The following is a 22752-nucleotide window of genomic DNA, read 5'->3' as shown; positions in this document are numbered from 1 at the left end:
CTAACGATCTTTTGTACATAGAAAGGGATACGAAGAAACCCATAACAATGGAAAAAAAACTAGATCCACTCAACACACAACAAGATAACCAAGAAAAAAATACTCTTAATAACAGTCATGGAGCAACAAAAAGAAGTAGAGTCAGAATCAACTCGAATGAAGGATGCATCAGGTAGAAGATTGGCCGGAAGTAATTCTCCAAAATACGGAAAAGTGAAGATGTATCTTGAAGAGACATATTTGAGTATATAAATCAAGAAAAATATATTAAAACACCCTTATGAATATGTCTCTTTGAATTCAATGCAGTAGCTAAGGGATGACTATCATACAAAACCATGGAATATAGAAGTGAGAAAGCGAGGATTATTGAACATGCTTAGCATAAGATCAGCAAGGGGCATGTTACCATCCATCTATTTTTTCCCTCTAAATTGCTCAAGTTTACAGTTGAAAGAAAAAGAGTAGGATGCAGATACCAAATAGTAACTGAGTAATATTTAGGATATCTTGATCTGAAGTTTGATCTTAGGCACTTTCATTCATAGGACTCGTGTATCAAAAAGAATAGCTTACCAAGTAAACTACTCACATTTTCGTTTGAAAACCTAAAGATTTATTCCTTGCAAGAACTTAAAACAAAAATCAAAGTAGATAAGAAATATCCTTGGGATAATCTCAAAAATAAACTTTTGAATCACATTGATGATTAACGTACAATCTGATTTTAATTTATTAACTATATAGATAAAGTCAATATAATGCGGAAAATAAAAGTACAATAAGATACCAAAAAAAATTAACGAAGAAAACTCAAAAAAAAAAAAAAAAAAAAACTGGGACCTCGTCCAACTTAACATATACCATGTTAATATGCTACAAACATTATCCTACTATAATTACTTCGGTCTGGAATATGGTTGAGACAGAGTAATCCCTCCAAGACACGCTAGTACAGCTGCGCCCTTACATATCTTGATCCCCATAGAAACCTACGCACTTGATTCCTATAGATGACATCCTTTATAGGCCTAAGAGTTGCTACATAGTCCTTCGTGAAGACTAGCGCTCCCCTGGTGTAAACAGAATGCTTGGGGATTTATTTATTTTTTGATTATGAATAAAGGTGACATAAAGTTTTCTTTTTAGGACGAATCTAAATCACAATATTAGGGTTTCTACTCTTCAAAATAGATCTTTGTATAAAATAAATTCTTGTAGAAGACTTCAAAAATATATTTCAATAGATGTGCGTCATACTTAATTGAGTTTGAAGTTTTCTATTAAATGTGAGAGATTTGGTATATTAGCTTTATAGTGATAAATAGCTTGGTACAGTGGAAACATCCTAGAAAGGGGATACATATATAATATAAAGAGAAGTACCAGATATAACCCACGAATCCAATACCCTAACCAAGATATCTATCACACACAACTGAGATGACGACATGTGGAAAGCGAGCGAGAAGATCAATCGACGAGTTTGAAAGAGGAGACAATGCATTTAATGTAACAAAAGAAAGACATATAAGGTAAACAAAGATCCGGAACAAGGTGGGATCCGATCATTTGGATTCTAACGAGGACTTAACGTGCCATAGTGAATAGTACATCAGAAATAGTAAAGAATATATTGGGGATGGCTCTATAAGAACTCAGGCCACCGCCTCCGATGAGGATACAACAACAAAAATACACATGGTTAACACTATAACTTTGGTTGTATCAACGTTTATCCCTCTAAATTCATGGCTAATCCAAGAGAAAATGGTTAAGATCTTTAAGAGAGGGAAAAGCATGGTGTGAGATTGACTGCGTTCCTGAGCAAGTATAGAGAATAGTTTAGCCCTTCATATTTGTAATTAATCTTCTAGCCTGAATAAAAATAAAGTATTTTTACCCGTGGACGTCGGTAATTATACCAAACCACGTAACACCTTGAGTATTGTTATAATATTTGATTGATGTTTGTATTATTAATTATCTTTGGTTATTTGTTCATTTGGTATTGAATGGTATGAGATGGGTAGTTAGATATTTCGTTGTTATATTTTGGCGCTACAAACAGTGATTGAGTTATCGTGTTGAGGAATAACTTATAGCTTGGCTTGAATATCACTTGCAGATCTCGGAGCAACAAAGTATTTATGATCTCTGCTCTCATGTTCGAAAAGATCTCTATGTTTTCAAAGACGTAAGTCTTTATTTATGTTCTTTTTTGTAGAGTTTGGAAGTTATTTACTTTAAAAGTTTACAAGTTCTTTTTCTCTTATTTTGTGACAGTAAAACCATCATCATGGTTTTGCAAAAATATTTGTGTATTATGTTTTACGCTTTGGAAAGATCTGAAAGTATTTTTCTAGGGAAACTCATATAACCTTGCTTTTTGTTTAGATTGTTCAACTTTGTTTTGATGAAAGTTTGAAGTTATTTCCTGGTTGTACCGCCAAGTTAAAAGGATCTATATAAAGTTTAGACAAACTCTGACCTATGATTCTTAGAATTCTAAGTTGAAAAGAATGAGGTTGAGATTGCAGTAGTGGAAGTATTTGGTAAAAATAATTTTCCGACAACATCAGTAACACCGTTAATAAGAGACTCAAAAACATCAATGGTTTCATCTTCAGAAAACTAAAAGTATCTTCGGTAGAATCTTGGCAGCTTCGGCTAGCATGTTGTCGGGATAATCTCGGTTGTATCGGTAGAAGCATTACCTCCCTGGAAGTTAGCAGTCAAAAACCTAGTATTTTTGCCAAGATGTTCTTTCCCAAAAAAAAATAAAAATAAATAAAAATAAAAAATAGTGGCCACTCTAAAAGCATTTTATTGGGCGAGGATAATGCAAAAGGTGTAGAAGGCGGACTTGGAGACTGACAGTTGGTCATAAACTGTCGAATCTAGGGATTTGAAGGGAAAAAAACTTTATTTGTTATTGTTTTATTCTACTGAACTTGGAGAGCAAAAAACAAGATCGAAGTAAAATTTGCATTTGTTTCAGGACGTAGGCGGGCTCGGAAGAGGAAACGCGAACTTTATATGGACCTAATGACCGACACTTTCGCCCCAATCTGGAACTTGAGAAATTGGATTGTACTCAATAGAGCAAGTGTAAAAGAAGGAGTGACTACATCAAGGCAGGAAAGTGACCCCCCTACCCACCACACCCCAGCCCAGCTAGATCAGAAGATATGTTACCAGTGAATAAATAATTAAACCCTTGCAAAAGGATAATGACATTTTTCGGGACGAGGTCCGAGAGTCCCAATGAAGGCAATACCTAGAAGATGGTATGATCGTTTCCGAAAATGAGATTGAGGCGCAAAGGATCACACGGGAAGCTGAAAATCAAGTGAGGATCGAACCTTAATGACTAACCCAGATGGAAATATACATTGAGGCTAAGAGGTTATACCATATTTGACTAGGAAAAGCGGCAAGAGGTAGAAATGACCATGGTCCCAATAAGAGAGAACTTATCGAGCCATGAGAACACTGATGCTACTTTAGAAATGATACTAGCGAACTAGAGGGAGCAGAAAAAAATTATGAAAAACCTAGAGCAGAGTAACCTCGGGTTAGAGCAAAAAGAAAAAAACGCCTCAGAAGAGGAAGGAATACTCAGAGATGGAGAAGACAGAGGGAGGTTCTGAGCGATATCAGTTCAAGCGATAATAACCGTCCTCAAACAAATAGTACGAAGCGAGATACTCCTGATTATGTAGATATTCCCGAACCAATCTTACATACGGATTTATCTCACGAATCAGATAACCCACCACCGATGCGATACGAAGGCCCAGATAAAGCAAGTTTAGAAGATGAAATAGATCTAGAGAAAATAGACAAACAAGAAGAATGAGGGACAAGATAAAATACTTAAAACCATCATCAAAAATATAATTGAGAAGGGTGGACGGAGAAAGTTGGTTGAAGTAATCATAGAGGCCGAGAGGACTCCCTTCACTCGAGAATTGATGGAAGATGAATTTCCACCATAATGTTCCCTCTTTACATTCTCATACCACTTCGATGGAACTTGAGATGCGATGCATCACATACAAGCATATGTAAAAACCTTATTCAGTAGAGGCGCAATAACATAGTAATGTGCAAGTTCTTTCTGTTAGAGCACTGCTCGGTCGAACTCGCATGCGTTGCTATCTCAAGCATGTTTGTCAATGTTAGTGATCAAAATTATAAATCCTGATTTCTAGTCTACTATAGCTAAGTTTCGTACTAGGATAGAAAGTGTAGTTGAGCTCAAGAACTCCATGACGATCATCATAAAAGACGAAGAACTACTCAAGGAACTGGTGGAACTTCATCGACTAAAAGGTATGTGGAGACTTGAACTTATATATCACTCAAAAGTCTATCTACTCTATCTCATATCTTGAGACAAAAGTCGTTTTGCTATATAGACTTTGATTATACACATTTGTTATTTCAAGCCGAGTTTATCTCGCTTATCTATTTATCGAAATATGTGCTGGTAAGCTTTCGCTTTGGCCAAGTTCATCTTTACCTAGTGACGAAAGTCATGTTACGTTTCAATTACTTGAAAAAAGCTTTGACGAAAAATGGTTTGTGAATAACAACTATATAACGTCCTCTAAGAATGTTTCAATGATTGAAATGAGAGTTCATATTATGTAACCATTGTTGGATATAAGCATTGTGTGGAAACACATACATGTATAAGTCATTATTCCTTGAACCAAAGTCTGTGTACTTTGCTTCTCAGGAAAACGGAACATAGTTCGCGAACCCAGTCTGCGTACTGTCAGAGGTTCTCTTCCCGAGAAAATAAGTTGGAGTTTGTAAACTTCTACAAACTTATTCCGGGTACTTAAGTCCGCGTACCTGTCCCGCGTACTTAGGTTGGTTGTATTCTAAAAACGATTATTCGCGAACTTATACTTATATTAACTAAGGAATGCAAGTTTGCAAACCGTGGCTATAAAGTTCATGAATCGATTCGAGTGAATCAAATCGTTTTTGCTTCTATTGTGTCTTGTATACTTCTATAAGATCTAAGCAATTGAACAACTCTCTAACTAGTTCATTTGAGTCATTTGAACTAGTTATGGTGAAGAAGAATATGGTTGATATGAAAGTGCTCATATGGCTAACCATTTGGCTAATTATTGTTAAACCAACAAATGTACATGTTTGGGTACGGTTACACAAACCTAAATCGTGCATTTCATTTGTGTGTAACAAGCTAAGTTTTCGATCTAACGGTTGAAAGATATTAGCTTGAATCAAATCAGGTTTTCATCTAACGGTGGATATTGAATGCTTTGTTACTAAGCTGACATTGATTGCAAACCCTGATTTGAAAGACAATATAAAGGAGAACTCTAGCAACTGGGAAACCTAATCCCCACACCTCCTGTGTGATACTAGTTGTATAATCTAGAGTCGATTCTCCTTTAACCTTAGGTTTCTACTGATACCTTGTAGGTTAACGACTTGAAGACTTCATTGGGATTGTGGAGTCAGACCGATACTACTTTCTTGTAGTTGTGTGATCTGATCTTGCTGTTTCTATCGTATTGAGTACAACTAACAATTGGCTTGAGATTGATATCTCCGGTAGGCAAGATATAAAAGTAATCACAAACATCTTCGTCTCATCGTTTGTGATTCCACAATATCTACTTTCTCCGCGTCGATTAAGATTATTGTGAGGTGATTGATAATACTAGGTTGTTCTTCGGGAATATAAGTCCGGGTTATCAATTGGTTCCTGTTCACCTTGATTTATCAAAAGACGGAACAAAACTCGTAGGTGTTTCTGTGGGAGACAGATTTATCTATTACCGTAGACTTTTCTGTGTGATACAGATTTGTTTATTAAAGTCTTCGACTTTGGGTCATAGCAACTCTTAGTTGTGGATGAGATCAGCCAAGGGAATCAAGTGTGTAGTATCCTGCTGGGATCAGAGACGTATGAGCATAATTGTACCTTGGATCAGTGTGAAATTGATTGGGGTTCAACTACAGTCCAGACCGAAGTTAGTTTGTAGTAGGCTAGTGTCTGTAGTGGCTTAATACAGTGTGTGTTCAATCTGGACTAGGTCCCGGGGTTTTTCTGTATTTGCGGTTTCTTCGTTAACAAAACTTCTGGTGTCTGTGTTATTTTCTTTTCCGCATTATATTGTTTATCTTTATAATTGAAATATCACAGGTTGTGCGCTAGATCAATCAATTAGAATATCCAAACTTTGGTTGTTGATTTACATTGATTGACACTTGAATAATGGTTGTTTCGATAAACCACTGATAACAGAAAGGATCAAAGAGTTTGTAAAAAGAAGCAATAGATGTGTTAAATATCCCTTGTCAGCGTTTGCTTCAGATGATTCAATAGAAGAAAAATCTTTAAGTGTCAACGTCTTGAATACGTATGATGGATGTAATGAACCCTCAGCTCTTGCAGCAGAAACATCCAGGTACTCAAGTTCTGATTCAGATTTTGAGTCTGACACAGAGATCTTTGAATTCTTGAATAGAGAGGTTCTTCAAGAAAATCTTCAATTAAAAGCTTCATTGAAGAAACTGGAATCATCAATCCAGGTGAAAAATCTTGAGATAGACTGTCTTAATGATAAACTCACCAGAACCATTGCTCTAAAGGAAAAAGAGATTAACACTCTTAAGGATGATCTACAAAGATTATCTGGAAGTTCTGACAAAATTTCAGCAATGCAATTTGGTCAGAAATCCTTTGGAAACACAAATGGTTTAGGATTTAAAGGCAAAACCGCATGCATAGTCAACCCCTTTGTTTCTATTGATCATGGAAAAATGAAGGTTGATGGTTGTAATAAACAGAAGGAAATTCAACAAGACAAAGAATCCTTGATTTGTTTTTTTTTTGTGGAAATGCAAATCATGTTCAGAGCACGTGTTGGAGATTCAAAAGGAACAACAAAAGAATTGCCAAACTGCAGAAGAACATGCAAAAGATGAATCTGGGTAATCTACATGGTTTTATTAAAGCCAGTGCTTCCAGAGTCAGAAGAGGTAGGAAATCTGCTATACAACAAACCTTGGTAAACCACTATGTGGTAAAATAGGGGAGTGTTTGGCTCATGACGTTCACTATCTAAAACCAGTAACGTTTGCATCCTCACCTTATCTGAGATCAAGGACCGATTCCTAGTACATCATCACGAGATATACTGGTCATGTATGCTTTAGGCTATGACTCGACTTACTGAGGTTTCCGAATAATTCCTAGGACATCCACGCGAGATACGTTGGTTATTCTTCCTATAGGCCCTTTCGACAGACTCCTAGAACATCCTTTCGAGATACACTGATCTTGTTGGCCCCATCATATGGACACACAGTTGATTCCTAGCACATCTCTGCAAGATAAGCTGGTCAAATACAAGTGAGCCAAAGTCTTGCAGAGGCATTAATCCGGCACGCAAAGCCTTTTCTCTCTCTCCGGGACGAGTCCCAGCTGACCACAGAGAGATTCAGATCCGTTAAGAAAATCTTCGTAGATATTTTGATCCGTCTGCATTCAAATCTCTCTGCAAAATATCGAAGAGATTCAAATCTCTCTGAAAAATCTCGGAGAGATTCCAATTTCTCTCAAATCTCTCGGAGAGATTCCAATTTCTCTCAAATCTCTCTGCAAAATCTCAAAGAGATTTCAATCTCTCTCAAGTCTCTCTGCAAAATCTCGGAGAGATTCAAATCTCTCGGGAAATCTCAGAATAGGCCGAATATTCCCCATGGTAGGCGCGAGCCTCATGTAGGAATCAAGTCTCCTCTCCACACGAATTCTGAGGCATCCCATGCCTTTTCACGTGACTCATCCTAGTCATTCTTACAAATCAAAGAATATCTCTCTATCTCGGCCAACTCGGCTAAAGAGAATATTTCTCTCTATCAACATGTCATCACAAAGGATGATTCAGCTTCACACAAATAGGGGGATAATAATTAGGATTTTGGTCTGGCGGTCTACGGCACGTGTGAGAAATACCCGACTTATTTCTCACCGCATAAGAGAGTAAAAGCGGTGGAATAATGAGATAAACTCAACCTAGTTTATCTCTATTCCTGAAGAGACGGGAGAATTGCTCCGCACGGAACGAAAAGCAATCCTTATCTTCACCGACCTGGGATTAGAGAATTCAGCTATAAATAGGTCATCTATTTCTCCAAGCTAGGATCATCTTTCTCATAACCTCTCAGAGCAATTCTTCTTCAAACCCTAGCATTCTCTGATCTATCTCTTCATTTGCTTCCCTCCCTAAGACCATCCCTAAATCTCTTCCATGTCACTGAAGCATCCTTTGAATGGCCACTGTGCATGATTTAGGCGAAGACTGTTCGTGCTCAACCTCCCGTAACTCACTTCCAGAAATCTTAGAATCCCACTTCTAACCTCTCACAAATTTTGGGTAACTACAGTTTCTTAATGCATCATCGTATTGCTCAAAAAATTATTTCAATGAAGTTCTTGAATGAAAGTACACGTCGAAGAAGGCATTCATGCTTTCACTTCTTTGGGTGGTCGACATTCCCTCCCAAAAAGTTGTCTTCACGTAACAAGGCACTCAACGATTTGTCTTTTTTATACAATTTACTCAACCATTTATTTGATTTCTATTTTGTATACTTTTCCAACAACTCGCTCTAACTTTGTTCAAATTCAGCTGGACATTGTGTATCATGGACAACTCTTTTCAACCTACATTTTATATTCAAATATTTTTCATATCGGTTTAACTTTTCAGGAATCTTCTTTCATAATAAGCCATAAACACCATCGATGTTTAGCTTACCGGAATACCTTTCAACTACACTTTTTATTGCACTATCTTGGTCTGTAATTATAGCTCGAGGAGGACTTTCTCCCATGCAATCAAGCAATGTTCGAACGACTAAATAAAAGTTCCAGTCTTCTCATTTGTAAGCAGCCCACACCCAAATAAAGTCGTATGTCCGTGATGATTTAACCCAACAAAAGGAGCGAAGGGCATGTCATACTTATTAGTCAAATAGGTGTGAATGTAATAACTTCCAAATTCTTTGTATGCTTCCCTACACCTTTTATCTGCGCAAAAAATATTATTTAAGCGATTTTTTGAGTCCACATCTATGCTGTAAAAGAAATCTATGTTCAATTTTTGCATTCTCTTAAAATAATTTTGAAGTGCAGTAGCATCTCCCTCGCCAAGCTCCAAACCCTTCTCTTTCGCAATCATTTTCTAAGATCATTTTAATCATATGTAAGGTTTTCTTGTCCGCCAACTTCAAATGCACAAATATTAAAGATTATGAGCCCTCTAAATCCTGCTTTATCATTTACTAAGATTTTTCTTTTGGTACTTTCCTTAATAAACTTTTTGCATCTCATGAATCAAGTTTTACATGGACTTGTCAGATAAGTGTGCTCCGAAATAAAAACAATAATTCGTCGTTTATCATTGAACCCAAACATGTTGTTATCTTAGCATTACATTCGCATTTTGTTGTTGGATCAAGCTCGAATAAAGTTACTGAATTTGGCTTGTTCTTGCCTTCTCGAATACAAGTATAAGTTACATGTCTTAATATCACCTCATCCTTCTTTGACTCATAAAGTCTATACAACTCATATATTTCGTTAACGTTGTCAAATTCCATACCAACTTTCAACACTATTATATCCCCTTTGCTTATCTTTACGATCCAAAATATGGATGCCATCTCTTCCACTATTATTATGCTATCATCCGACCCGCTGACATCCTTTACAGATTCCACGATATCATCCATCCTACACAAGAAAAAATTTAATCACTTTGTATGATTCTTTTAAATAAAATATACATATACATATAAACCAAAGTATATTATAACTAGGGAAGAAAATATAAATTTATTAATAGAAACATATGTACGATTACCAGATTACGTAGATTAACAAGAATATTTTAATAAAAGAGTTAAGCTCGGATGTAAGTTATAAACCCAAATGATAAAATGGTTAAGCTTCGATTTTACCAGAATTACATTCTAATGGTTCTTCTTCTTTGTTGATTTTACACAATACGAATTACGATAGTGATGAAGGTAAATCACAATACCTTTCAGTTTCTACAATAAGAAAGATGAAGTGTCGTGTACGTTAATTATATACGATATCGAATATATCTTTGGTAATATTAAATTAGATACAAATCCGACGGACAAAAATATTTACGAATTAAGTATACAAATCAACGGTCGTGGTGCAACAAAAACAATTCGAAAAATTTAGGTCAAAATCAAATCACGTTTTCCCTTTAATTTTTTGCCACGTCATCACCACAGAGGACACGATTTTTAGATTGTCCATTTAGACGGTTTGTATAGAATTAGTGAAAGATACAATCCCTTAACCTAATTAATGCCTCTTTCTTCTCCATTATGTACTACCCAAGGTTTGAAACAGTTACATTATTGCATGAAGATCTCAAAAAAAAAAAAAAATCTCTCCAAACTTTCTCAATAACAGAGACAGAAAAATTCTAGCTTTCTCGTCGGCTCAAGTTTGCTTCGATGGGAGCGAATCTGAGCCGACCTTCACCACTAAATCTCTATAATCTTTGTCCCTATAAGCTGATGTTTACTGTTTTCATTTAGTTTCGTTTCTAGATATAGTTTTTTTGTTTGCCTCTTTTCTTTACTGATTTGAAATCTAGGGTTAGCTTCCATTTTTTTTATTATAATAATAGCTTAGGTTTCATATTCCACTTTTAGATTTGTATTTGGGTTTCTCATCTGTTAACTCTACAATTATCATTGGGTTTCTCATCTGTTAACTCTACAATTATCATTGGTCTGGTTTGTTAGTTTTTATGAAATTAAACAGCAACAACAATTTCACCATGAAAGCTACAACATCGGCAACAATAACCAGTTTACTAAAGACGCCACCAGCAACAACAATGACTCCAAAGACACCAGCAACAAACAGTTACATAAAACTGATTCCGACGAAGAACTGCACTGATTCAGACAAATACCGTTCCATGGTGGCCGATTCAGGCTACCTTTGCTACTGTTACTTCGTTAAAACTTTTGATCAAATATTCGGTTTATGGATCCTATTACATCTATGTCATCTGTTTTCCTATGTTTTAAAGGAAAAACCTTGAGAAATGGTTGGATTTCTCGATCCTAACATCTCTACTAGTGATTGTGGAGTTACTAATTGGTTTGGATATATTACTTTCCATCCAAACATGGTCATTTAAACTTGTTCTGATAATTAGAAATTTGTATGGAATGGGTAGAATTTCTTTGCGGTTTAAGTCTTGTAACAATTTTGTAACTGTTGGAAACCTTTTGATCAGTCTTGTAATTGAACTCGATCTTGAGTCGGAGTACTATCAATACAATTGATGCAAACCTTTTGGTCAGTCCTGTAATCGAACCCGATCTTGAATCGGAGTACTATCAATATAATTGAGGCTTGCCTCTTCTGGGGAAAAAAAAGGGTTTGAACGATCGTTAGAAACACACAATCAAATTAAACAACGGTGGATATAAAAAAAACAATGGGCGTTATTTTAACATTCCTATGGCTACATCTAAAGGATCACATTTACAGATTTACACATTATTAAATTTTTATTTATTTATGAAGTAGTAGGTCCTGTGATGCTAACCACTTGCTAACATTTTCCTGCAAAGAAAATGACACCCGCTTAATGACCCATGACCCAGATACTCTCCTCCATTTCCAACTTCAAAATCTTACCTATCTTTATCATTAAACAATATGAACAAAATATAAAACTGAAAACATGACAGTCAAAACATCTCAACCGTGTGATTTGATGATAAGGCTAAATCAAGGGTGTGTTTCACGATATCTTCCCATCTATCTCTACAATATTACAACCATAACTTTTTTAATATTAAACAAAAACAACATCAAATTCGACTGAAATTTTCATTTGGGCTGCATTTCATGTAAATTAGGATGAATTCTTATTCTTTTTAATTCTCTATAAAGTAGAAGCTTCATTTTGTTAACTTATACTCTCAAAACACTCCTTGAACACCCGATCAAAAATAAAAACACTCCTTAGACAACCATTTTCCGATTATAACAATTTCAATTCTGCTGTGAATTCTCTCTATCCCATCTGAGCACTTAGACCACTCGGTTAATAAACTTCATATCCTACGTAAAGTAATGGCACCACAGATGACGGTCGATGTTGTCCCTTGTACTGGTAAAGTTCAGATGCTTAATACTGGATATTCAAAGAGAGCTTACGTAACTTTTTTAGCTGGTAACGGTGATTATGTTAAGGGTGTAGTTGGACTAGCAAAGGGCTTACGTAAGGTTAAGAGTGCTTACCCTTTAGTTGTTGCCATGTTACCTGATGTACCAGAGGAACACCGTGAAATCTTGCGATCTCAAGGATGTATTCTTAGAGAAATCGAGCCAATTTATCCACCAGAAAATCAGATTCAGTTTGCTATGGCATATTACGTGATCAACTACTCTAAACTACGTATATGGGATGTAAGTAGTTTCATGCATATATCCATCACTGTATACTAATGCTTTTTCTTCTTTTTTTGAATGAAGTATGCTAATGCTAGAGTTGCTGGTCTAAGGTTTATATCAAATTTCACACGTGATCTTCTTCACTTACCATCAGACCATTCATACACTCTGTTTACACCACCTTTGTTGACTACAAATTAAGGGTTTTTTTTTTGTTTTTTTTTTGTTTTTTTTGTTTTTTTTTTTTTTTGAGAAGGATAATTAAGTGGAAGTAGTGGTTTTATAATTTCACTATTAATGGTTATTGTTGTCTGTGTACAGTTTGAGGAGTACAGCAAGATGATGTATTTAGATGCTGATATACAAGTGTTCGAGAACATAGACCATCTCTTCAATGCGGCAGATGGATATTTCTATGCGGTGATGGATTGTTTTTGCGAGAAGACATGGAGCCATTCTCCACAATATTCAATCGGCTACTGCCAACAGTGCCCTGAGAAAGTTACATGGCCTACTGAAATGGGCTCACCTCCTCCTCTGTATTTCAATGCAGGAATGTTTGTGTTTGAGCCAAGCAGGTTGACTTACGAAAGTCTTCTTCAGACTCTTCAAGCCACTACTCCAACACCCTTTGCTGAGCAAGTGAGTTTTCGTAATCTTGAGATGACTTAACTCTAGAAAAAATGTCAAGTTGATTGCTAATTAAGGTAATAGTTTGGTGGTCCAAATTTCGATGGTTTTCTATTTTCCATTTTCATGATAGGATTTCTTGAATATGTTCTTCAACCACATATATAACCCTATCCCTCCCACATACAACTTGGTTCTTGCCATGCTGTGGCGCCATCCAGAGAATGTTGAGTTCGACAAAGTTAAAGTGGTCCACTATTGTGCAGCTGTAAGTTCCATGCTGTCAATTACCTTTCATTTTTGATGATTTGAAATGATCAGAAAATCGTAATATTAAGTACCAAATTTAATTTGGAATTTGTATACCTAGGGATCAAAACCATGGAGATACACCGGGAAAGAAGCTAACATGGAAAGGGAAGACATCAAGATGTTAGTAGCAAAATGGTGGGATGTTTATAACGATGAATCACTTGATTTCAAGGCCAGTGATAACACAGTTCCGGAGGACGATACATTCTCAAGGTCATCTTCAGTAATGGCTAATTTGCCGGAACCTGCAGTTTCTTATGTTCCTGCACCCTCCGCAGCTTAATGATATCAATTAGAATGAGAGAAAAAAAAATACTGATTTTATTATTGGTGTGGGTGCTAGCCAGTAGATTTCTTATTTAAAATTGCAGTTTGTTGGGAAACTTCAGAAATACATAAAATAATAGACCATATATAGATATATATGTATGACATAACTCTTCTATCACTCTCTTACTCTCAAAACCTACATCCTCCACTGAATCAGATCTTTTTAAATCCAGGATATCACCAACTAGACTAGAAAGTAATGCTTCACTGCAGGCTGCTATATACAGACAGATACTGACTCCAGGAAACCAACATCTGTCTTAGGCATATGTCATAGCATGTAACATAAACTAATTGAACATACTTTATAAACGTGTGACAATTACTTCAAATTTTGAGTGGGTCTGGTGCAAATTGAAGCTTTCGCATGGCACCACATTATCAATTTGGTTTATTTATTCAACCCACCTCTCCACAAAATCAAAGGGAAATCCTGAAGACTAGGCAAATCTAGCTTTTCAGAAAAATATAATTTAAGTTCATCAAAATTAAGTCTATAAGGTTAGCACTACTGAACTTATTAAACATTGTGACAAAAATTCCCCCACATTAGAGAGACAGAAATAGACAATGAAAGAGGAAAGACATGAAAGTCTTTCAAGTTTAAAGGCAACTTCAGAAAAAAATTAGAAGTGATACGGAAGGAAGAGAAGCTAAGACACATGAGTGTCATAGGTATATACCCATAATCATGTCTGAGAGTATTTTAAAAGAGAGATACACTATATAACCATAATCATGTCTGAGAGTATTTTAAAAGAGAGATAACTTAGTGTAGCACAGATATGAGTGAAAGCAAACTAATTGTTGGGATGAGGATGAGTTTAAGTTTCGTCAGAAACTTGATAAAATCTGATTCTAGGATCAAGATTCTAGGATTATAATTTGATAATAAAATTGATTGAATAATATCGATAATAAGATGTATGTTTAAACAAGAAGGCATAGCCTTTAAATAGGCTTACAAGAACCGACTAAAAGAAAAGAAAAGGAAGTCTACGTAAACTAGGAAAAAAAAGACTTGCGAAGCAAGTAAGCTAAACAGAAAGATGGGATCAACTGTTATAGTTGATACGTACGCAAAGGATCAACAATCATTATTGATACTAAACAATGAATCAACATGAAGAGTTGATACAGAGAAAGATGTACTACATCATAACTGAAACTCCATCTGTAAAATGTCTGGTAAAAAAAAAGAAAAAAATTGACGGTCAAAAACAATTTCATTGAATAAGAGGTACTTAAGAGGGGTACTTCAACCCAACAAAACCAACCGAAAAAAGAAAAAGACTACCCAAGAAAGAAAAAAGAGAAATAAGGACGAGAAAGAAAAAAAGGAGAGTGTACAAGATTGCCCCTTTAGGCAATCTCAAATGGTACAATAGAAATATGAATCCCACAAACAAACTACCATATTAGCCGTTTATCCTAGCATTTTTGGTTTTTGATTCCGCCCAAAAGAAAGCTTGAATCTTGACATCTCTAATTATCTCTAATTATGCTAAATTTTTCCTTTCGTCGTTGAAGATCCTTTCATTTCTTTTGATGTTGAATCCTGTCATTTAAAAATAACAAAAACAAAACAAAAAATATACCCTATAAATTGTAAGTAAGAAGATACAGCACTTATACCCTCATAACATTCCTTGATTTACCCTACCGACGTTCTTTACGGAAAGTAGAAGAATCAACCAAACAAAGAATTAAACATAGAGTGAGTTATCTATAGTTTAACATTCAACCTAAGACTACAAGAACCACAAAACTCCTAACTTTTGACAGACATAATGAAAACATTTATGTGATCAGAAAATATATTGGCACCGTGAATTTTTATATGAATTATTATTATTATATTTTTAGGTCAAAGATGTGTTTTGCGCAACAAATCTCCGTTAGTACATAAGCTAATCTTTTTATTAGATTAAGTTAAATTGGATTAAAAGTAATCCATATTAAGGTATGTTCATGGTTCATTCGCGCACTAAAGACTAGCCATGAGATGTCTCTCTTACTCATGATAGAAAGGTTAGAGAGACATGTGGCAAGCATGACAAAGACTCTCTTCCAGCCTCATATAATCCAAGGGTAAATCAGTTGTATCCATAAATTCTAGTATGAGGAAATAGAAGTAGAAGTCCATGTCTACTACTAGTTGAGTAATAAGCTAATCTACCATTTCTTCTATTAGAATATGTTTTGGGTTTTAGTACCAATGCTGTTGATTATTTCTGTTGTAGTATGAACTGATTGCATTACATATAGTGCTCTTTATGTTGTAGAACATGCTAATACTAGGTATTGAATTGACTCAGCATAAACTAAAGTACGTGATCATGTTTAAGACTAGGCAATGATAGTTAAGGGAGCTGAATTATTAACAAAAGAAACCAGATGAAATGTTCTATTCATGTGTATTTATCAGAAAGAACTATATTTTACCAGTTAACAAGAGAAATTGTGGAACATGTAATATGAGCAAGGCTACGGTTGCATGTCTGTATAGGTCTTTATGATACTAAGTCTCATGTTGTTAGAGAATCAGGATAAGGGCAAAAGCAGTTAAAAATTCAAGATATTGAAATCATCCTGACCTCCATCTTCTTCTTTTTCATGGAACCCTTCTTCGTGAATGCTATCATCTCCAAAAAGGAACGGCGCAGATTCTTTGCTCTTCTGCAGTTTCCTATCGTTCATCTCTATGACTTTGGTAATCTTATCCCTAATGTGATTTTCGAAGTTCTGCTCATCAATCTCTTGAGAGTGAAGTCCAAGAAGAGAATTGCATTCCCCTAGGAAATCCAAATCGCTAGATGACAATACCAGACCAGCAATTGATTTTGCAAGGTCAGGGGCATAATTCCGGATCTGGAATCAAGGCAGATGTATATCAAATTTGGTAGTATATATAAAAAGCGAAGTAAAGGAATGGCTGATATCACAGAAATAATAACTCTAGTCAATATTTTAGACGTTAAAAAAGACCCAGTACACTGGTCATTTAAATTCTAACAAAATTATTAAAGCAAATCTGAAAACCATGATTTGGAAAGTTTATGACCGTGATATATGTGTGTGTGTGTATAGAGAGAGAGATGGCGTGTACGAGCGTAAAAATTACCTTCAGAGCATGTGCACTAAGAAGAACACCCGGAAATCTCTCCTTCATATCATCCAATGCAAGCTTAAGTGCTTTCTTTAATAGTTTTCGTTCAGAATAACTCTTTGGTTGTGCTTGTGGAAACATGATCTTAACGAAATGTCAAAGACAACATGCATAATTTCCTGAACAATAATAAAATCGTGGCACCTTGCAACTATAATAGTTCCCAATTACAATGTAGGATATTTTATGTGGTAGCTGTGAATGGCGATGTCAACATGAGTAAATGGCGGTAAGTTCTCCCACTCTAGCACCAATTGCCCTTCCCCGTCCGGAGCATTCGCTTTCAAGCTCAAACCATAACTTTTCCAATCAATGCTTGTCAATGCATTCATAGGTATTAGAGGGATGGAGGAAGGTGCAAAATCTTGAAAAAATAAGACCTGAAGAATGCTTACTCTGTAAGAGAATAAATATAGAACATACAATTACATAAATATGTTAAATTTTACAAATTCAAATAAATGTTGATTGTTTTTCTTCTCTTATGGAAGCTTTCTCTGCAAATATATTATATTTCAATCATGCAAGCTGAACTCAACAACTATATTTATGCTCCCCAATTGATAATTCCAAGATTCAACTACACGTGAGATTTTTATTATTTTCTTTTTCCGTTTCTGTTAAGGTTTCGAAGGTCTTTCAAAATGCAGAGCATGATAAATACACCTAAATTTGACAACTAACAAGAATCTTTTTGTTTTCCTGAATGGGGCAGCAATAACTTACATGGCATATCTCAATGCAGACTGCAGAACATGAAAAAGGCACCATGAACCATATCAAATAATTGCACAAAAGATAATTAAATAGTATGACTACGAAAAGAAAAGAAAACAAAAGAAAACAAAGATTTACATGACATTAACCTTTGTTGTTGTGCCACGGGTTATCAGGCATGAAGGACTCGGTTCTTCTGGTAGTTCTGTTATTATAATCACAGCTTCGAGGACCTCCCCGGTATTTCTGAGGGTCTCAGTGCTGTTTGCAACTCCACTCCCAACCTTCAAATAATCCCTTTAAGGAAAAGGTAAAACATAGTCAAGAACATTTTACTTCCATCTGCATGATAGGGCTTATAATGCACTTTCTTCAATTTATAGCTAACTCTTAGGTAGTCCATTATGTAATTGATTTATTTACGAGGAAAAGATATGAGGAAGCTAGCTGAAAATTTGATTCTCTTTTCACCAAACAGCAATGATCTACGAACAGGGTGGTACTGTCTAAGCCAGTAGAAGCTCAGTACCTTACGGTTGATCAAAAACAACCCAGTCAACATCATAGTAATGCTATAAGTAAGATTTCCAAACTAAGTCTCACGAGTGGACCCCAGCATCGACTCACCCCCTATTTGGTACTAAGTTACAAAACGCTAAAGTAGTTTGACTGACAGATTAATTTCCCATTTCTTCTTTCAACTTGCTTTTGTGCTTGAGTTGATGCTAGTTCACTTATTTTATTTTCGTTTCTTGTTTTCTATTTGCAACAGCATCCGACTTTCAACCAATTTTCACAGTTTCTCAAGCCTCTTACTTTATAAGTATGAGCTGTGATGATGCAGAGCTTTACAGGTCTAGAAAGAACAACACTTAACCTATTGCTACTCTGGAAGTTTGAATTTGGGAATATCGAGATATAGTGTTGTTCAAAGTCACGTATCAACTAATATGCCCTTAGGCACGGCCATACATAACATAGAAATCACACTTGGAAAGGGTGGACAATGAGCTAGAGCAGCAGGTGCTGTAGCGAAACTGATTGCAAAAGAGGGTAAGTCGGCCACATTAAAACCAACCTATGGAAAGAGCTAATATTTATTATTGGTATTTATGGAAAGAGTAATATGTTCGCGTTAGTTGTCATCACGTTAATGAGTGTTGACAGAAATAAGTGCAGTTCTGTGACTCGCCGAGTTACTCGGTTGGGATCGGCCCCCAGCTGATCCAGAGTCGTATTACTTTTTTCAAATGCATGACATTCAGAGACTTTTACCTGTAAAATTAACTTCACGCTGATGAGATTTAATGTAAAATATCAAAGTGTTGAAAAGGCACTAAAATAGATATAACAAGCGTTGTGGTTTTACAGATAACAAGTACTAAACCGAAAGTGACGGATCAATCTCAAAATATCCAACAAATTAACAAAAAACTCTTACTTGCAACTCCCAAGAAATTCGAAGTTTTACCTGCTCGTGAAGCAAGACTTGCATTCCTCGTCCAATTTGCTTCCATGCTTAAGAACATGGTCCTCAAAGCCAAAGATCAAGCGTTCAACATTTGACATTGGATAAGGTACAGGAATGTCTCCACTTGCCAAAAAAAGAGTTTCACAGCTAGGTTTAGGACCGGTGGTACATGCAACAAGCAATTCAACTGCTACCTTCTGGAGAAGAGTACAGCAAATTAATTTTCTATATCTAACAATCCAATAAAAAAAAATTGGTAATAGGTCCGATATTCATATACCAAATAGCGCGACAAGGGACGTAGAGAAGATTATTAAGAGAATTCCCTTTCATGGTAATATGCAAATCATGGAAGAAAGAAAGGAAAGGAAAGTGAAATGCGAATAAACAAGCAGAGTTAACCCAAAATCTTTATCTGCAGTACACCGACTCACATCAATTTTTAGGATGATCACCTGAAGACAACAACAAAAAGTTGAACCATGTAAATGAGTAGGAAAACACAAGAAAGTAGCAAAAGGCGACCTGAATTCTAAGTCCAAAGAAGAAAACTATAACAATGACTGAGATCCTTGGGACAGCCAAGCAACCATCATACTGTTATTTGTCTTTTCTCTACAGTGGACTTCATCATTTTAGGACTAATCAAATAACCATTATACAGTTATTCCCCTTTCTTATACAGTGGATGTCACCATTTTCTACGACACTCTGTACATTTAGAAAGAACTAATGAGACAACAACGTGGCATTAAACAAATAATGTAAGCTTTGCAACTTTTGCAATATAGTTAATAGTTCTAGCTGATATTATGTAGCGTAATTATTCTGATTGAACGGTGGTCCTGATCTTGTGTACCTGAGTATTTAGTCTACTACTGTGTGCGAGCTGTAGTGCAACTTATTGGGCTCATAAGGGTGCAACCCACCTATATGAGTAGCAGCACAAGTTCATCATCATGCTGGTGTGCTCAAAATATCAACTATCGGGCCTCTATGACCACCTAGTCTCTTATTAGTTCAAAATCAGATCTAAGACAGATAATTTGCCAAAACTCAGGCTACTCAAGGTTTTGTAGTTGAATGTCGAAAACACATCAATTGATTTCTATGTTACTGTGCTTGTAGATCATACCATTTTAAGGAAGCAAGTAATCCCTTGCACTAAGTTGTCAATGCTTTCAGTGGTGGACAAGGATACTTCAGTTCCACTGGAAGGAAAACAAGTGAATCAGTTCAAGAGGTGATTATCTATGAATTTGCAGTCTAAAAAAGGGATGGAAGTATGCGTACCTGAATTTTACACCATTTTTAGGGGTTGAAGGCAACCTTATCAGCCTTTTTTTCGAATTTAATTTGTAATGATAAATTTCTTCATCACCGAAGCCTATATTTATACATGGAAAATTGCAGGAATATTTGTATCAAATATAGGTTTGAAAGCATTCTTATCCACTCAGCAAATCTCAGTTTCTTTACACTCTTTTTGAAATGGAACGTCATAATACATATACCAACAATAAGAACAAATACTTACTTGTAGTTGTGATGTCAATCGCTCCATCTGAGAAACAATGCAAGAGGCTAAATTAAAGCAAGTTTCAAGAACACAACATGAAATTGACATGTCAAAATAGCTTAATTTGTCGATAACCAGTATATTGCTGTCAAAGAATTCAGAAAATCTTAAACGCTAGCAATTTTACGAATATAACTCATTTTACACTAGGTTCTTTACAGTTCACACGTCGTATCTTAGTCATACTTACCCCATTTATCACCACAAATTTGATTTCCTTTGCAATGCAGATCTTGAAACTCCACCAAGGAACTTCCAACACCAGTATCTGAAACTAACAACATGAAATCGACGATTTTCAGTTATTTAATTGACCTAGTTTTGTGCTTCAAAAATAATAAATTATATTTTCAAGTAGATGACATCCCTTTCCGTAAATTAAATTCTTACTTGAAATCTGAATGATCTGATTATCTGAATCTGGAGAGATCTTAAGAAGTATTGATAATACACAGGGATTTTCAGACTTCCGACATCTTTGAATTGCTGAGCAAATTAACTACCAAACTCAAGAATAAAATTGAAATTGTTATGGCGAAAATTCCATAACAAAATAAGACGAAAATAAATCAAAATATGGGAACTTAGGGTTCAGATTTGAAAGTAAGAACTTACATTTTGACAGATCTGTTGAATTATTGAGTTCTCCATTGAAAAGTCCAGCTTCCCGCTCCCGCTCCCGTGCTTCTACAAAATTAGTACCAGGGAAGATATGGCACCCGAGTCGGTGTAATAGTACCAGCGAAGTACTGTTGCATGAGCATACGAACTCCCTCCGTCCAACTATTTGTTGAATCTCATGTCCGAAAAGGTGAGTAATTATGGGGAAAAAATGGTTTAGATCCAAATTAGCCTGGCGTGGCCCGAAAGAATTAGGGCGACTAATAAGACAAAATAGGATCACCCAAACTTAAAATGAAGCCACCCCTTATCTCTCATTTTTTATAATGTTGATTCTACTCTTAATAATCGGTAGTTTAGATTATATAAAGGAAAATTGTTTTAGTTTTGTAGTTTTAAGATTTTAAAGTAGAAAAAAGAAAAAAAAATGGTGGAGAATATCATTTTTTCTTAAATCAACAGCAAACATGGATGGGTATGAAGAAGAAGGTGAGAAACATCATGAAGAATATCATGTTCAAGGTTCAATACTGATTAAAGAGACAATTAAATGCATTCAGCACCATTAACGTCTCAGAATCGGTAGATAATAAAATACTTTATCAACCGATTATACCTTTCTGCTCAAATAGATACGCACAATCGGTAGTTTCGTGATGTTTATTATCTACCGATTGTGGTAGTAGGCCCAAATTAAAAAATTTCAAAAACCAATGGAATTTTGAGTTTCTCTATTTTCACCATCGGTAGACTCGTGATGTTTATTATCTACCGATTATGGTAGTAGCACCAAATTCAAAATTTTCAAAAATTAGTGGAATTTTGCATTTTTTCTATTTTCACAATCGGTAGTCTCGTGATGTTCATTATCTACCGATTGTACAATCGGTAGTCTCGTGATGTTCATTATCTACCGATTGTGCTAGTAGTTCCAAATTCAAAATTTTCAAAAACTAGTGGAATCTTAAATTTTTCTATTTTCACAAGCGGTAGACTCGTGATGTTCATTATCTACCAATTGTTCTACTAGCCCCAAATTTTATTTTTGCCGAAATCTCTAATTTTTCAAATTTGGGAACTACAATAATCTGTAGGTTAATAAGTTAATCTAACTTCCGATTATAAAGTTGCCCCAAATTTTGTTTTTATCGAAATCTCTAATTTTTCGAATTTGGGAACTACAATAATCGGTAGGTTAATAAGTTAACGTAACCTACGATTATGAAGTTGCCCCAAATTTTGTTTTTGCCAAAATCTCTATTTTTTTTGAATTTGGGAACTACAATAATCGGTAGTATACGAACTTAACCAAACGTCCGATTAATAAGTTGGCAAAAATTTCGAGATTGGGTCAGAGTAATCGACAGTTTATGAAGTTATTTATGAACTTCACCTATCTA

The 22752-nt window shown here is 35.5% G+C and overlaps 2 protein-coding genes across 5 annotated transcripts; one reads left to right on the top strand and one right to left on the bottom strand.

Moving 5' to 3' along the window:
* Positions 1-12027: 12027 nt before the first annotated feature.
* LOC113300087 (galactinol synthase 1-like) lies at positions 12028-13913 on the top strand. Its single transcript, XM_026549266.1, has 4 exons — positions 12028-12538; positions 12845-13165; positions 13287-13421; positions 13524-13913. Exons 1-4 carry the CDS (start codon positions 12203-12205, stop codon positions 13746-13748), a joined length of 1017 nt encoding a protein of 338 aa, XP_026405051.1. The 5' UTR covers positions 12028-12202; the 3' UTR covers positions 13749-13913.
* Positions 13914-15002: 1089 nt separating this feature from the next.
* Positions 15003-21516, bottom strand: LOC113300086 (type 2 DNA topoisomerase 6 subunit B-like). 4 transcript variants are annotated; one of them, XM_026549261.1, is made up of 14 exons: positions 21347-21516; positions 21122-21230; positions 20922-21005; positions 20690-20716; positions 20446-20539; positions 20288-20363; positions 19587-19607; positions 19153-19349; positions 17831-17978; positions 17691-17710; positions 17148-17360; positions 16920-17049; positions 16393-16666; positions 15003-15353 (listed from the first exon to the last, which is right to left on the bottom strand). In XM_026549261.1, exons 1-14 carry the CDS (start codon positions 21380-21382, stop codon positions 15295-15297), a joined length of 1488 nt encoding a protein of 495 aa, XP_026405046.1. In that variant the 5' UTR covers positions 21383-21516; the 3' UTR covers positions 15003-15294. The 4 variants fall into 4 exon arrangements, with proteins under 4 accessions (XP_026405046.1, XP_026405047.1, XP_026405048.1 ...); XM_026549262.1 differs by having other exon boundaries at positions 16920-17043; XM_026549263.1 differs by having other exon boundaries at positions 20922-20999.
* Between the last annotated feature and the right edge of the window lie 1236 nt (positions 21517-22752).

Source organism: Papaver somniferum, chromosome 7, assembly GCF_003573695.1.
Source record: "Papaver somniferum cultivar HN1 chromosome 7, ASM357369v1, whole genome shotgun sequence".
Lineage (NCBI taxonomy): Eukaryota > Viridiplantae > Streptophyta > Magnoliopsida > Ranunculales > Papaveraceae > Papaver > Papaver somniferum.
This window is presented reverse-complemented; position numbering and strand designations above follow the sequence as displayed.

Coding starts and splice junctions, on each gene's coding strand:
- LOC113300086 (XM_026549261.1), bottom strand. CDS start 21,382: ATGGAGAACTCAATAATTCAACAGATCTGTCAAAAT. Junction 21,231..21,346: donor TTCAACAGATCTGTCAAAAT/GTAAGTTCTTAC, acceptor TGAGTTTGGTAG/TTAATTTGCTCAGCAATTCA. Junction 19,608..20,287: donor TTACTTGCTTCCTTAAAATG/GTATGATCTACA, acceptor TGTTGTCTTCAG/GTGATCATCCTAAAAATTGA.
- LOC113300087 (XM_026549266.1), top strand. CDS start 12,203: ATGGCACCACAGATGACGGTCGATGTTGTCCCTTGTACTGGTAAAGTT. Junction 13,166..13,286: donor CAACACCCTTTGCTGAGCAA/GTGAGTTTTCGT, acceptor TTTTCATGATAG/GATTTCTTGAATATGTTCTT. Junction 13,422..13,523: donor TGGTCCACTATTGTGCAGCT/GTAAGTTCCATG, acceptor TTGTATACCTAG/GGATCAAAACCATGGAGATA.